This window comes from Heteronotia binoei, chromosome 12 (genome assembly GCF_032191835.1).
Source record: "Heteronotia binoei isolate CCM8104 ecotype False Entrance Well chromosome 12, APGP_CSIRO_Hbin_v1, whole genome shotgun sequence".
Classification (NCBI taxonomy): Eukaryota; Metazoa; Chordata; class Lepidosauria; order Squamata; family Gekkonidae; genus Heteronotia; species Heteronotia binoei.
In genome coordinates, this window is record NC_083234.1 from 46,357,628 (window position 1) to 46,372,272 (window position 14,645).

At 43.5% G+C, this 14,645-nt stretch overlaps 1 protein-coding gene across 1 annotated transcript in view; it reads right to left on the bottom strand.

Annotated features, from left to right (window-relative positions):
• The window catches only part of FER1L5 (fer-1 like family member 5), a 75,588-nt gene that overhangs the window by 48,338 nt on the left and 12,605 nt on the right, over window positions 1-14,645 (bottom strand). Inside the window, exons 7-13 of the mRNA XM_060250598.1 lie at window positions 12,215-12,245; window positions 8,610-8,725; window positions 7,437-7,557; window positions 5,080-5,180; window positions 3,320-3,363; window positions 1,434-1,516; window positions 918-1,030 (exon numbers count right to left, since the gene is read on the bottom strand). Of these exons, the coding sequence (XP_060106581.1) occupies window positions 918-1,030; window positions 1,434-1,516; window positions 3,320-3,363; window positions 5,080-5,180; window positions 7,437-7,557; window positions 8,610-8,725; window positions 12,215-12,245 (609 nt within the window). The remainder of the gene's footprint in view (window positions 1-917; window positions 1,031-1,433; window positions 1,517-3,319; window positions 3,364-5,079; window positions 5,181-7,436; window positions 7,558-8,609; window positions 8,726-12,214; window positions 12,246-14,645) is intronic.

Genomic DNA, 14,645 nt, shown 5'->3' on the forward strand with positions numbered 1-14,645 from the left:
CTGCAATTAGCTCTGCAGGGAGGAAAAACAGTTAGAAGCATTAGTATCTGTCTTTTCCCACCCACAGAGCTAATTGCATAAAAGAGGCAAAGGAGGACCTGATCAGAACCCTCCCTCCCCAGCAAGACTTTACCTAATCTTCAAATCAGATACCACTGATTTTTTCTATCTCAACTAGTCTGGTCCTTAGAAATTACTGCATAAGCTGTACTCAGCCCTGTAGCTAAGAGTCAAAAGGGAAGGGGGTCACAGGGGGGCTGTAGGAGGGGGGGCCATGGGGTGAGAGCAAGAAGCTGGAGAGGCTGGAGGCCACACCTCTCCCTCCTCCAGTATGATGAAAATTGCATGTAAACTCCAATTCCCCTTCTACCTTTCCTGGAGCTCAGCCTACAGAGATCAACTTCCAGTTCCAAAGTTCAAAAGAAGACTGATTTGTATCTCCTTCCCCATTTCTCTGCTTTCCTGTGCCTTTCCCCAACTGGAACAGCAGGGAAAGCATGCGGCTTGTACATGCTGGCTGGGGGAGACATGTCCTGGCCATGGCCGCCCTCCTCCCTCCCTCCCCACCCTGAAAGGACTTTAGCTGCCCTTGCAACCTGTGCGATCTAGGGGCCTCCCTCACCAAGAACTTACCATTTGGGGTGAGGGGTCCCAAGGGGTTGTGGGGAGCCAAGGCTTGGGGAGGGGGCCCATAAAATCCACAAGGAGACTGGGCCCTCTGGGTCCCATGGGGCGCTATGGGCCTGGCTGTACTTAAGTTAAAATGCTCCTAAATCCAGTACAAACAGTAGGATAGATGTGTCTCTACTTTAATAGCATCTAATCTAATAGATATATAATGGAAATATGGAAAAGGTAAGAGAAAGACTGAACCATTCTAGGTTTGAAGCACTGATTCACTGGAGAACAAGACTTACAACCCCGCTGTTGAGCTCCTCATATGGATCCTCTATATTTATATTCTCTCTTGGACTGCCATAGATGGGCAGGAAGGAGGGTCCAAAGCATGGCAGGAACCCCGAGACATTCCCTGAAACCAATAAGACCTTGAGAAAAGAAGAAAGACATACATCCACCCAATTCAATGGCAAGAAGAGGAATTTCAGGTGCTACTAAAGGCAATAAAGCCACAGATGGACAGGTCAGACCCACAAGGCATAAACCACCAGGAAGGGGGGGTCTGCGCTACATTTCTTGTAACCTCTTTTGCTCTTACAGCATGGATTATATTTTTAAAGCTTGCAGAGAGGCTAAAAAATCCCCTCTTTATCCACTCCTATCCTCCACTCCAACATCAGACAGAAGCACTGGTTCAAACTGGATGACTTGGGAAAAGATCTCTGAATGCAGACCAAACCCCAGCATTCATTGGGGAGAGGGCTGCCTTTTGGAGTTGCTGACTCAGCCTAAAATTTGGGCTGAAATCTGCTTACCATCTGTTGCAGACCCTGTGAAAGAGATCTGGGAGAGGCTGAGAAAGACAGTCCCAATAACACTGGCGTTTGTATATTCATCCCTAGAAAACAAAAGAAAATTGGATGTTTTCAGGGGATCCATATTTCTGTGGGAACTCTATGGCCTCCCAGGTATTGCTTTTTTACACTGGAGATAATGGGTGAGAGCGGGCACAGTAAAAATCTGACAAATGGTATTTTTAATAAATGTCTGTAAATCTTATTAAAATATTTATATCCTGCCTTTCCTGGTTGCTCCAGGTGCCTATACCCAACCAACAAGAAACCAACAAGAGGCTAGAGGCTATTTTAAAACATGGAACTTAACCCCTCCCCGCCATAATAGTACATTTTAGAAAATCAAACACTTGTAAAGGCTTTTGATAACTTGCTGATTTTTTTTTTTTGCATTGATGTAATACCCCCTCAAAGCAGATCTCCATCAGCTAATATTTCTAGGTGCTGTCCAAATTACCCTTGAGGGAAAAAAATATATATTTTTGTCTTTCTCAGGTGTAGTGTGGAAGACAAGATGACTTCCAAATATAGGCCATACTTGACCAAACTAATAGACTGGTTCACAGAATACCTATGTGGAGAAATGCTTTGCCTCCTGGAGGTGGAGGTGGCAAGCAGGATTTAAAAGTTTCTGTTTCTGAGCTCAGAGACAAGCAGGAGGGGGGGGTGGGGAGAGAAGGAAATTAGGCCACTTATTCCAGGAGAACCTGAGCTACCTCTTAAGAGATGCTAATGGAGTTGACTGAAGAGACAATAGAATGAGCCACCTCATCCCCCTCCTCCAGGCAGAAACAGAATGGGGAGAGTGTTGAGCTAGAGACCAATCCCACAGACTATCTCCAGGAATAAGCTGGAAATTTCCCAGAACACATGGAGGTTTCCCGGAATGCCTTTCAAAAAGGAGGCTTGCTAGAGGCAACAGAAAAAAAGCCTGGACCTGGCACAGGTAAAAAGGGGTGGAGAGTGATGCAAAGTGGGTGGAGTCAAAGAATTAATAAAAGTGCTTGCCCCAAAGAATAGAAAGCCTATCTTGATGCTGGTCCTTGGAACAAAACAGACTGCTGAGCAGCTGGGCTGTCTGTCTGGGTGGATGCAAGAAGCACAAACCTTTTGAAACTTACTAAGAATTGCCTGTTTTATTTCAACATCTAGTAGAGCATGTTTTTAGAATCAGGAAGAGAAAGATGCAATTAAAACCAACATTTGTTCTTTCAGTTGCTGATCTGTGCTAAAAGTATGCTTGGAACCTTTTCTTTCTCTCTCAGACTCAGCTCTGGTGTAGCCTACCTTAATGGGATATTGTAAGGAACAGTGGTGGAAAGTGCCATTAAGTTGCAGGCAACTTACAGCAACCCTGTAATATTTAAAGGCAAGATGATCAGAGGTGGTTTGCTGTTGCCTGGTTTTGTGCAGCAATCCTAGTATTCCTCAGTGGTTTCCTGGGTCGCAACCAGGGTCAACATTGCTTAGCTTTGGAAATCTGATATCAGGCTAGCATGGGTTGTCCAGGTCAGGGCAAAGATTACTGAGGCACAACAATCTGGATATGGCAATATTTTGGGCCATCAGAAGCAGTGATGGGGAGAGTAAACGTTTAACCCTTTCTTTGTCCAACATGTTCGTGCTTCCAACCATCTCTAACAGAAACTACTTTTTCTATTAAAAGCCATAGCTATCTGGTTTCTATTGCATGCATTTACATGTGATGTGTACTTAGGTTCCAATATAGGATACTTTGAATATTAGCAAATATGCTATACAGATGCTATGTATTACTGTTTGAGGGGACTGTATATGGTCACAGTATTATGTGCATTTGAAATATGATCCAAAGTGCTCCTACTCACCCATCAAGGATGGTAAGCTTAATTAGATCACACAAGGAAGGCATCTGCAATGGAAAGACATCCCAGTGAGGACAACGCTCTGCCTCTGGGGTCCGAGATCCCCTAAACCATCTAAATATGCATTTCAAAGGAAAAACCTGAGATTCTGTTACATGCTCACATGAGCAACAGAGAAAACCAAAGTTCAGGGTTTGTAATTAACAGATTTCATTCTGTATCTTCCCCATTAAGTTTGTTTATGGAGGAAGCGGGTTTAGCCTCTACCTCAAGCATGTTCCGCCCACTGTTGAAAATTGCAGCTCACCTGCATAGGAAAAGACATCATCTGGTTCCATGCAGGGTTGGCACTTCCAAATACAACTCTGGTCCTGAGCTTAGGATGTTGTTGAAGAAGGGAGATAAAAACAGATCAGCCACATTGTTCAGTCTAGCTTTCACTACACCCAGGTGTTACATAGAGTCCAACAAGGAGAAGTGGTATGACCTTTCTACTTGACTAAGGTCTGATTTAAACATGATGCTAGTGGGACAAAGGAACATTCACACGAGACATTGCACCTTTCATATAAACTGGACCCTTGAGTCTAGTATTTCCAATCCCCAGTTGGAGGAAGGGAATCTCCTGGTTTGGAAAGTGTGTGTGTGTGTGTGGGGGGGGGGGCTGAATGTATGCGAGGCACTCCATTATACCCTGTGGAAACTGGTCCCCATAGAGTATAATGGAGAATCAATCTGTGGCTATCTGGGGCTCTGGGAGTGTTTTTTTAAGGCAGAGGCGCCCATTTTTTAGCATTGCATCTGGTGCCTCTCCTCAGAAAACTCCCCACATTTAAAAAAGATTGAACAAGGGGATCCAATTCTATGAGCCCCAAAAGGTGTCCCCATTCTCCATTATTTCCAATGAAGGGAAGGCATTTAAAAGGAGAGCTGTCCCTTTAAATGTGATGTCTAGAATGCCCTTCAGAGTTCAATCGTGCTTGTCACAACCTTGCTCTTGGCTCCACCCCCAATATTTCCTGTGTTGGACCTGGCAACCCTATTTGATTCATATTGTAATGTAAGAGATCTCTAGCTCAGGCAGGCATTTTTTTTAATGCTCATGTTATATTCCTAGTGGGACTGCATATGCAGTTGCCCAGCTGAGAATCACAGGCTATGATTTCCAAGTAGACATTAATTTTGGCACCACCACTCAGTTTAACACTGCCCCCAAGAGAGGTGGTGATGGTGGTAAGAAGCCAGAACCCTGACAAGACAGGCATTCTCCACTCACCAACACATGCAATCTCTGAATAACTCTCCTTGAAATACAAGCTGCTTGGTCAGCCTAAGGTTCTGCAAAAGCATTTGCAGCTTAGAGATAATTAGAACAATTATATAATGAAACCACTTGTAAGTCATATCTTTTTACAGGACTTTTTTTGTAGAAAAAGCCCAGCAGGAACTAATTTGCATATTAGGCCACACACCCTGACACCAAGCCAGCTGAAACTGTGTTCCTGCTCCAAAAAATTCCATCTTTTTATTTCGAAAAACAATTAAAGGGGACTTCAGAAAAAAATAGGGATTTGTTTTCCTGGCATGGTGCACTTATGGAATTATTACATTAATATTGTTGAAGTGTGTGTAGATAAGTGGCCTAGTAATTTATGCAAGATTGCAACAAGCTATTATTTATTATACCATTCATTCACTGAGTTTCCACTCTACTTAGACATGGCTCTTTTGTTTCCTGAAAATGAGAGCTTCATTACACTTACTGTTTTCCCTGCAAAGTTAACTTCCATGGAAGGGTCAACAAGATCACCTTCTTCACTGAGGGCCTCATCTTTGGCTTTGAAATAATTTATGTCTTTGTCCACTGCAGAAGAAATCAAGCAACAGTTTGCTTAAACAGCCCATTTTACAGTTACAGTCACTAGGACTGAAAGACACTAGTTGCCTGATGCTACCCAAGGATATAGCAGAGCAGGGATTTTCATGCAGCTCTGCCCTATGCTCTGTCTTCTGATAGGAACATCATGTGCAATGCTCCCTCTAAGCTCTGGAGCCTTGTGAGCAAAAATTCAACTTTGTGAGCTACTGGAATTAAAGTTGTACCTTTAAGAACAACAAACTCTTATTCAGAATGTAAGCTTTTGTGTGCTAGAAGCACACTTCATCAGACAATAGTATGGAAAAGTACTTCTAGCACAAAAAAGCTTACATTCTGAAAAAAAAATGTTGGCCTTAAAGGTGAAACTTGACTCCTGCTTTGTTCTACTGCTTCAGACCAACATGGCTGCCCATCTGGATCTATGGCTTTTAATTTGTGAGCTACTAATAAATTAGCTTGCTCTGGGGCAATTTTTCTTGAGCTAAGACAAAAATGTATGAGCTGGAAGCTAGAAAACTGTGAGCTAGCTCACACTATAACCTGGCTTAGCCAGAACACTGCTCATGTGCATTATTTAGGCAAAAAGACCCAAGCCTTTTTACCCACAGTGATTAAAAAGTGCTGGCCCAGCCAGTTTTTTGCCCTCTTCTCCCAATTTTGTTTGTGTAGAAGCAGTTTGAGCCAGAAGTTAGATTTATTATTTCAGAAAAGCTGGATGTCCAGTAGACTTTCCAGCTCTGGGTTGCAAAATACCTGGAGATTGTTGGGGTGGGGATCGTTGGGTTGGAGTTTGGAGTTTGGGCTGAGTTTGGAGAGAGGAGGGACCTCAGTGAGGTATAATGCCGTAGAGTCCACCCTGGAAAGCAGGGACCAGGAATGTGGTGTGTGTAGAATGCCTCTTTGATAAAGAGCAGATGGAAACGGTTTCATAAACTGGCATCCCCGTCAGAGGCTGTGTCTTGTTCACACCCATATTATGTGTATTACATAATTCTGATTTTCTGAAGTTGGAAGCAACGTCTGAGAGAGTGAGAAGGTAAGTAAAGTTTTTCCTACAGCCTTCCATCCTTCCGAGGTCGGTAAAATGAGTACCCAGCTTGCTGGGGAGAAAGTGTAGCTGACTGGGGAAGGCAATGGAAAACCACCCCGTACAAAGTCTGCCATGAAAACATCATGATGTGACATCACCCCAGAGTCAGAAACGACTGATGCTTGTACAGGGGACTACCTTTACCTTTATAGGTATTATGATTATTGTGCTTGACATAAAATTTTGGCTATGAATACTGTATAACTATTTGAGTGATTCCACATTACTGCTGTCTGTTATAGTTCCCACGGTTGTGTTAATTGGTTCTTACTTTTTTCTGTGGCTCTCTAAGGTCGATATCCATCTGGAGGATGGCAATCCTAGGTATGAAACAGTCCTGGCAAGTTATTATTGCTCCACTGGACCAAACATACAAATACCTGCATCATATTGCCACGAGGCAGAAGAGAGCTGTGTTCACCATTGCATATTTAGGATTAGAATAAACTCCAAAGGGCTGTAAAACAAGCATGTAGCACTTCCCTTCCTAGCCTGGGCTACTTCAGGCATTCTTCTACAGAAACAGCATTTGTTGTACTGCTGTGTGTGTGTGTGCGTATGTGTGCTTTTCAAAGTGAAGGTTTCACTAAAAGGCTAGTGGGTTCCTGCACCTGTCTCTGAGACTGAGCTCATGGGTCTTTGGCAATACTTTTGTCCTGGAGGGGGTAGCGTACTCTTCTTATAAAGGGGAGACTGATCATAGCTGTTTCACAGAGTGAAACACAGTCCAGTCTGTAAGAGGGATTGCTACCTACATAACATCCACTACCTGTTCTCAGTGTTCCTAAAGTGCTCCCATGTTGAACAGGATTGCAGTCCTCTGTCCTAAGTCAAGCTAGTTGTACAAGATTCTGTATTCTTTAAGAAAACCTGTTTTACAATGCTGCTGGACAAAAGAATAGTGAATGCATCTTATGGCAGCAGAAAAGAGCAAGAGTCCAGTAGCACCTTAAAGACTAACAAAATTTGTGGCAAAGTATGAGCTTTAGTGAGTCACTGCTCATTTCTTCACCCTATGGGTGAGCAAAACATTTCTCAGAAATGCTGAGACATAATCACTAAATGGTTCTCTGGTGCAAATATTTGGGTTTGGTATTGCCAGAACCCCCCTCGCCATGACAGAAAGTCGACTTTTGATCTGTGACCCTTACTTTGAGGAATATCTTCTGCTTGGTAGATTGAGAGCTGGAGAGTGGCCATGCGCGCTGGCACTTCTGCAGACTTGAGAACATTGTCTTCTCCAGCTTGGTCCTCTTTTATCTTTTCTGCATCCTATGGAGAGGGAGGAAGAAAATATCTGTAAGCAGGATGGTAGTGGCTCTGCCCTCACAGCTCTTTCTTGAAAAATGCACGTGAATTTTCATTTCCGACATCTTTTCCATGTGCATTTCCGAGGCAATGTTAAAAAAACAAGCAACCTGGATCTACTAGTCCTTGTGGAAGCAGTGTCTCACGTTACCAAAGTGCAGGACTTTTTTTTTTTTATCAGTTCCAGCTGGCTTGGCATCAAGGGTGTGGCCTAACATGCAAATGAGTTCTTGGTGGGCTTTTTCTACAAAAAAGCTCCATGTGAAACAATGGTGACATCAGGGGGTATGGCCTAATATGCTAATGAGTCCCTGCTGGGCTTTTTCTACAAAAAAGCCCCTTCCAAGTGGTGTGTGAAAGAGCTGCAGCAGCTTACACGTGGAAGAACTTAAGGACAGCCTGTCTAAAAAGCCCCTGCTGGGATTCTGTGTCTCCCAGCTCAGACAGACTGCACCTGCTCAAAATCGTTGTACACAAAATACACCCTGCTGCCTGCTAGTAGCCATAATCCCAAATTTCTGATTTTCTACTCACCTCCCATCAAGCATTCAGTGGTTGAATGTGCTTGTTGTAATAGGCTTCAGTCACTGAGCCAATGAGAAGCTCCAGGGATAGCACCTCAGCCTGGCCTAGCCTGCTACCCTTGCTAAGTCTCAGAGCAAGTTGATATCAATTTTTTCATATTTAATTTTTCCATATGGAAACAATGCATCACTCCCTTTAATAGGAGAGGATGTCCCCTTGCTGATTAGTAAAGCAGCAAAACAAGTGGAAACTTCCTGCATAGTCTGGGCAATTCCTGGATATATTAAAAATAAAAACATAGTAAATATAATAGATGCATATAGTATGGGGTGGGTTTAGTTTGCTCCTATTGTTTAATAAAGGGGCAGGAAAAATTTCACCCTTTCCCTGGGATTCCTTGTGATTTTAGTAACTGTCAATTCTACTACATGATCTTCAATGATCATTTTGTGCCGCTGTCCAGGAGCTGAAAGGTAAAGTTGAGATTTTACCGGTGCACGGTCCCCAGCTCCCAGGACACACAGGTTGACTTTCACGTAGCCCTTTAGCCCAGCATTGAGGTCATCAGGGTCATAGAGGCTCAACCATTTGGAGTACAGAACATGACCTAGGACAAGAAAATAACAGGAGCCAGTTTTCATACCATTCTGAGTGGCCATCTACCTTCTGTATCCATGGGCTGATAATGGAGTCACTGGGTGATAGGATCACAGGAATGTTTTCTTACAATTAAAATTCAATGTAAGGCAGCAACTAATCTTGGTTAGTTCTTCCCCTAGCTCCATCATATGCACACAGAGCAGCAACCATCAAATATCAAACTATCACATTTTAAATATTAGGGCTAAGCTGAAATTTCTGTTTCCTACAAAAATGTTGGCAGTGTTGAAAAATAGCAACCTTCTGAAACAACTTTTGGGGGGCACATCTTGGGAAGATGTTTACCTGCCTGCTTTCATTGTCCACACCTACAATTGCTTTCTACTGGCATTAGTGATATCATCATGCAGTGAAATCTAATTGGCTATGCAAGGTAGAGATAGCACCTCAGCAACTATGTGATCGCTAATAGGTTGGGATCACTCATCTGGTTGATACAGATAACAGGAAAAAGCAGTGATGAATGAGAACAAAGTACAAGGAAAAGGACTGGAAAAAAGAACATTTGCACAAAGTATTTTTGAGATTTTTGTTTTTACTCCACTAAAATTGCTATTGTTAACCTAAAATTCAAAACTGGGGAATATTTAGCATGGTCCTGCTAAACATTTTTATAAATAAAACAATACTGTCATATTTGAAATCAAATCTAACCAGATATCAAATACTGATATCAAATATTCAGTGAATGTTCAAATTCAAGAATTCATAAAATAACATGAGAGGCAAATTCTGGGGAGCAAGTTTGTTTTCCACCTGTTAGGGAAGATGTGTGAGGCTGTTGGTAGCATTTGTTTGTGGATTATAGGCGATGGAATTAACTGGAATCGTTCTAAGGCAACAGCTGTGCTCTGGCTGTGTGGAAAGGCGCCAGTGCTCAGCTTGGACAACTGGCCTGTATGACAGCAATGGAGTCGGAATTCCTAAGAAGGAATTTTAATAATGTTCATGTGGCAGACCCCCAAAGTTTAACAAGAACAGGTGCAAGGTACTCTGGGTAGGTATCTCAGATTGCAGTTCCCAGCATTGTTTCTCCCCAAGCCTAACAGCTGAGTTCTGTGCTTCAAGAACACCTCTTAGGCTACAGCACCAGCAGTGCCACTGCCATTGCATTCAGTCAGCTGACTCCAAGGAACCAGTTCCTTCCCACCAGGCACTATAAAGTCCCAGCTCACCTCCCAGTCTGAGCAAGTTGTCTCTGCAAAGATTACTATGCTTGGCGAAACTCCATCCTCTTCTGGATACTTGATCTTATGCCAGTTCTAGATGACATTACTTGCCTCTGGCCCTTCATTCCTCTCTTTTGGATGATCCTCAATTGCCCTGGACTATGCTGCCTGCCTCTGGCCCCAGGGGTCTAAAAGACGGCTTTCCCAGGATTCTATTTGGGACCAGGCACTGACATGATCCACACAAAAGGTGCAAAATTTGCATCAAAATCCACCTGAGATATTGTTAATTAAATGATCAGTTGTGTTTTCAATAGGAAACAGTTGTTTGCAAGTGGTAAATGAGAAGCCAAATTTCAGTTTGCTCAGAGCAGCAATAAAAGTAGAGTGCATGATTGCAGCTTCTCAGGAACAGAGAGCTGATTCACACATTACAAAGTCCACATGGCAGACAGGTGGCTGTCAAAAGGATTTGGGGTCAGACATGCACCTGGAGTTTGGTGCTGGGAACTCCATTTCCAGGTACATAGGAGCCTGATTCCAATTTGGACTATGACATTATGACAAAAGGGCTTCTGCCTTCCTCCCTGTGCCAGTTTTTGAAGCCTCTTCATCTTGCAAGCTGTGGTCCCAAGCTGAATCAGGTCCTTGTACACCTGAGAATTATGTTCACATCAGAGAAGTCCCAGCAAGTGTCTGTTAGAAAGTGGGGATACATGGACTTTACATCTGGCTCTGTACTACTTGCAATAATAGTGGCTTTTCCATCACCTGTTACATTATATCTCATCAGGATGGTCTTAGCCAATGGGCAACAGGGGCAGTTGCCCTGGGCCTCATGCTAGATGGGGGCCCAACTGTCTACAGCCCCACCTCTAAGGAGAGCAAAAGAAGAAACAGCAGGCTCCAGCCACCACTTGTGCTTACCCCATCTGGTGCTCGGACAGCCAGCTTCCAGTGGTAGTGGCTCCTGCCCACCTTGGGACTACAGCTTGCAAGGAGAAAGGGCTTTAGCTCCCTGTACTATTTTCCTGACCTAAAAAGGACCTGGGAAGCTGCTATGTGCTCATTATGGAAGTCAGAGTGATGGATTAGGCCAGGGGTGGGGAACCTTTTTTCTGCCAAGGGCCATATGGATATTTATAACATCATTCGTGGGCCATAAAAAATGATCAGCTTAAAAAACAGTGCTCCACCAAGGAAGAATGATTCAGGCTGGCAAGATTAATGCAAATAATTGTTTTTCTATTTGGAGTCATGTGGGAAGAGCCTAATCTGGCACACACACAAACACACACACACATGGCCCACTGCCCTAGGCAAATGCGTAGTTCCAGGGCTTTTTTATAGAAAAAGCCAAGCTGGAACTCAGTAGCATATTAGGTCACACACTCATTAGCATATTAGGCCACGCCATCTGGGATAATCAAGTGCAAACTGAACTGTGACAGTAACTTTTCCAGGCCCTGCAGCAATTCTGGCCAGCCAACCAGGCCCCAGGGAGGCTGCCGCACAGTACATCTGGGCCCTGTGATCCCTGCCTGGCCCTGGGGAGGCTGCTGCACAGTGTGGCTGGGCCCCACAATCCTCGCTGGCCAGCCAGGCCCCAAGGAGGCTGCCGCATGACTCAGTTTGGTCCAGCAATCTCCAAGGGCCACACCAAGTGACCTCAAGGGCCGCATATGGCCCTCGGGATGGAGGTTCCCCACCCCTGGATTAGGCCCTGGGACGACTGGGTATGAACTTCCTGCTCAGACATGGAATCCTGCCATGTGACCTTGGGCTTGACACAGCCCCTCAGCCTAACCTACTCTCACAAGGTTACTGTATTGAGGATGGAGGAGGAGGGAATGATGGAAAAAGCTGTTTTAAGTCCCCAGTCAGAGAGGAAAGCAGGCTATAAATAAAAAAATAAGCATAAGCTTCTTACGTAGGATGTTGGCCACTTCTTATTTGGCCCCAGTGGAACAGGGTGGTGAAGTGGTGATAGCAGTGATTCTGTAGCCCTACCCTGGACTCTTGTTCGGGGCTGGAGAAACAAAAAACTAGCTGGCAGCAGGTTTGATGTATAACAGCTTCTGAACTTGAGCAATCTATCTGACCAGTGAGGACATGAAGTAGTAAGATCCACAGCTGTCCCAGTGCCCATTGAGAATGTTTGTGTGCATGCACAGAATTGGTATCCTGCCCTGCACATAGTATGGTTAATAGCGGCACCTGACAGTCTAGATAATGGGTTTGTGCTACTGGAGGCTGCACTACTTTACCTGGAGCTCCATACACCAGCCCAATCTCAATCTGCAAAGACAGAAATAGTAAATATTATGGGAAATGTCAAAGGAGGGAGAGCTAGAACTCTTGAAATGATCTTGCAAAAAAATATGAAACTGGTAAGTTTTCAGACTTTGAAATTAATGGATCATGTTAAAAAACTGACACCAAATAAAAAAAAAATCAACCTCTATAAACCCAGTGTGATTCAGTCCCAAACACAGTGTGGGTCTCTGGCCCACTGTGGTAGCCAGCACTTTATCATCAGGGCAATACAATGCTTCCTAATTCTACCCCTCCACCAACATCAGATAAAACTGCAGCTTCTCACCTTGAAGACACCAATGAGGGAATCAGGTCGCAATGCCCTTGAGTTCAGCACCTATATAAAATATGTATATATAAAAACTAAACCAGAACTCAGGGCTAGACTGTTTTTTTATTTATTTGAAGTGGAAGCAATGAAAAACCACAACTGTAAAAGGGAGCACATTACACAAGAGAATTTATTGGCAATGCCACTTCTGTGGCAGTGCACATTTTATTTGCTGTACTGTCAGAAACATGCTGGAACTGATAGGGCTAGCCTGAATCAAGATCTGGAGAATGTGTGGTCCACATAACTACCTCAGATAGCAGAAACAGAGTGGCCACCCAGACAGGAATCTCATGTTGTGTTTTTCTTTCTGTTTCTAGATCCTGTCGCTCCACTTAGTTTCCTTGTGCATATCCTGAGCTCTGCATCATACTTCTGGCTGCTGCTAGAGGTTGCTGTCAGGGTGTGAGGAAAGTATGCACCGTCATGTAGCAAGTCAGTTTTACTGCATTTGGAGTGACACAGGAAGGTCATTTTTGTGTCTGCTGTAAAATGTGCAGTTTGGCTCACACACACACATTGAGGCCTCTGTGTCTTTCAGCACCTGAACAGAAGGACTACACCATCATTTTGGTTGTCTTACTGAGCAAGTGTTTGAAATGAAAGAAAGCCACTGTGTCAAGAGCTGCCAAGAGGGATAGAGCTAGGAATTTTCAATCCTATGGCCCATTGTGGCAAGCCACCGAGCAATGCGGATGTTGGATTTTCAGGAATGTGCTGTCTTCCTGGGCTTCATTCAGGCAGCTTATTAGTTTGCTCTGATCTGGAAAGGCTATAATAGCTTCCAGGTCATGCGTGGACTTTGCTGGGGCATCTGTCAGCCTTGATCTGGCCTTCCCGCATGGTATTCCTGACTCGTTCCCTTGGGGGTAGCCATGTCAATCTCTTGCAGGAAAATATAACAGAAGTCCTGAAAGACTAACACTAATTACAGCCTGCGATCACTTCTTCAGATCCAATGAAGAGGAAACTGTATTCCATATATGTAAAACATCTGTTAAACCCTACACCAAAGGACAAATGGACTCAAAACTGACATCAAGAATCACAAGACTTCAACTTTCCAGGTCATTCAATGGGTAAACTCAAAGTAGCTGTTTCATTGCAAGGAACTTCAGACTAGAAAGGGAAATTGTTGCGTTACACGTTATTACAACACTTGGAACAACAGAACCTTCAGAACTTAACAAGGATATTGGTTTCTTATCTATATGCTAACAAAGTTTAATTCTGGGTATAGGTTTTTGTATGCATGCACACTAAAACGTATACCCAGAATTAAACTTAAAGATGCCACTGGACTCAAACTTTGTTCTACTACTTCAGACCAACATGGCCACCCACCTGAATATACATATGTTAACCTCATTCAGTTCTTACATCTGTATTCTCATCAAGGATTATACATCCTCTTTATTTTATTTCTTGTTTGGAATAGTAGATTGGAATAGTGATTGGAATGGAACCTCTGGCCATTCCCACCATCCATTATGTGTAAAACTTAATCTGCTCCAATGCTCTACACAGAGAATTATACCTGAAAGATTTATTACAGGATTCATACCAATTCTCTCTCTGTCCCCACCCCCTCTCCCCCCTTGGTAACTGGAATATGATTTCCTCTTCATAGCATCTGAAGAACTGAGACCTAACACAAGAAAACACATGATGGAATAAATGTCGTTAGTCTTTAAGGTGCCAGTAGACTTCTGTTTTATCTTGTTCCCTTGCCTGCTGGATTCCCTTCAGTTTTTTGTCCCAGTGTTTCTGGCTTTCTTCTCTCCACCCTGTTGTTTCTCTAGGCTCTTATGACCCAACATCGCAGTGCTTCTTTGATATGTAAAAACAAAACGATTCCAGTGTAAATGGAGAACAAAACAGCTGATGCCTCTTGTTTACCTGTATGGTTATAAACTCTTCAAACAGTTGAGAGGGTATTTCCTGGAAATTCTGTACAAAACTCTAAAAAAAAATCAACAAAGTGAATCATGCTAAGTATTTGGTAATAACTGTTCAGGGAAAACAATACTGTACAGTTATCATCACTTATG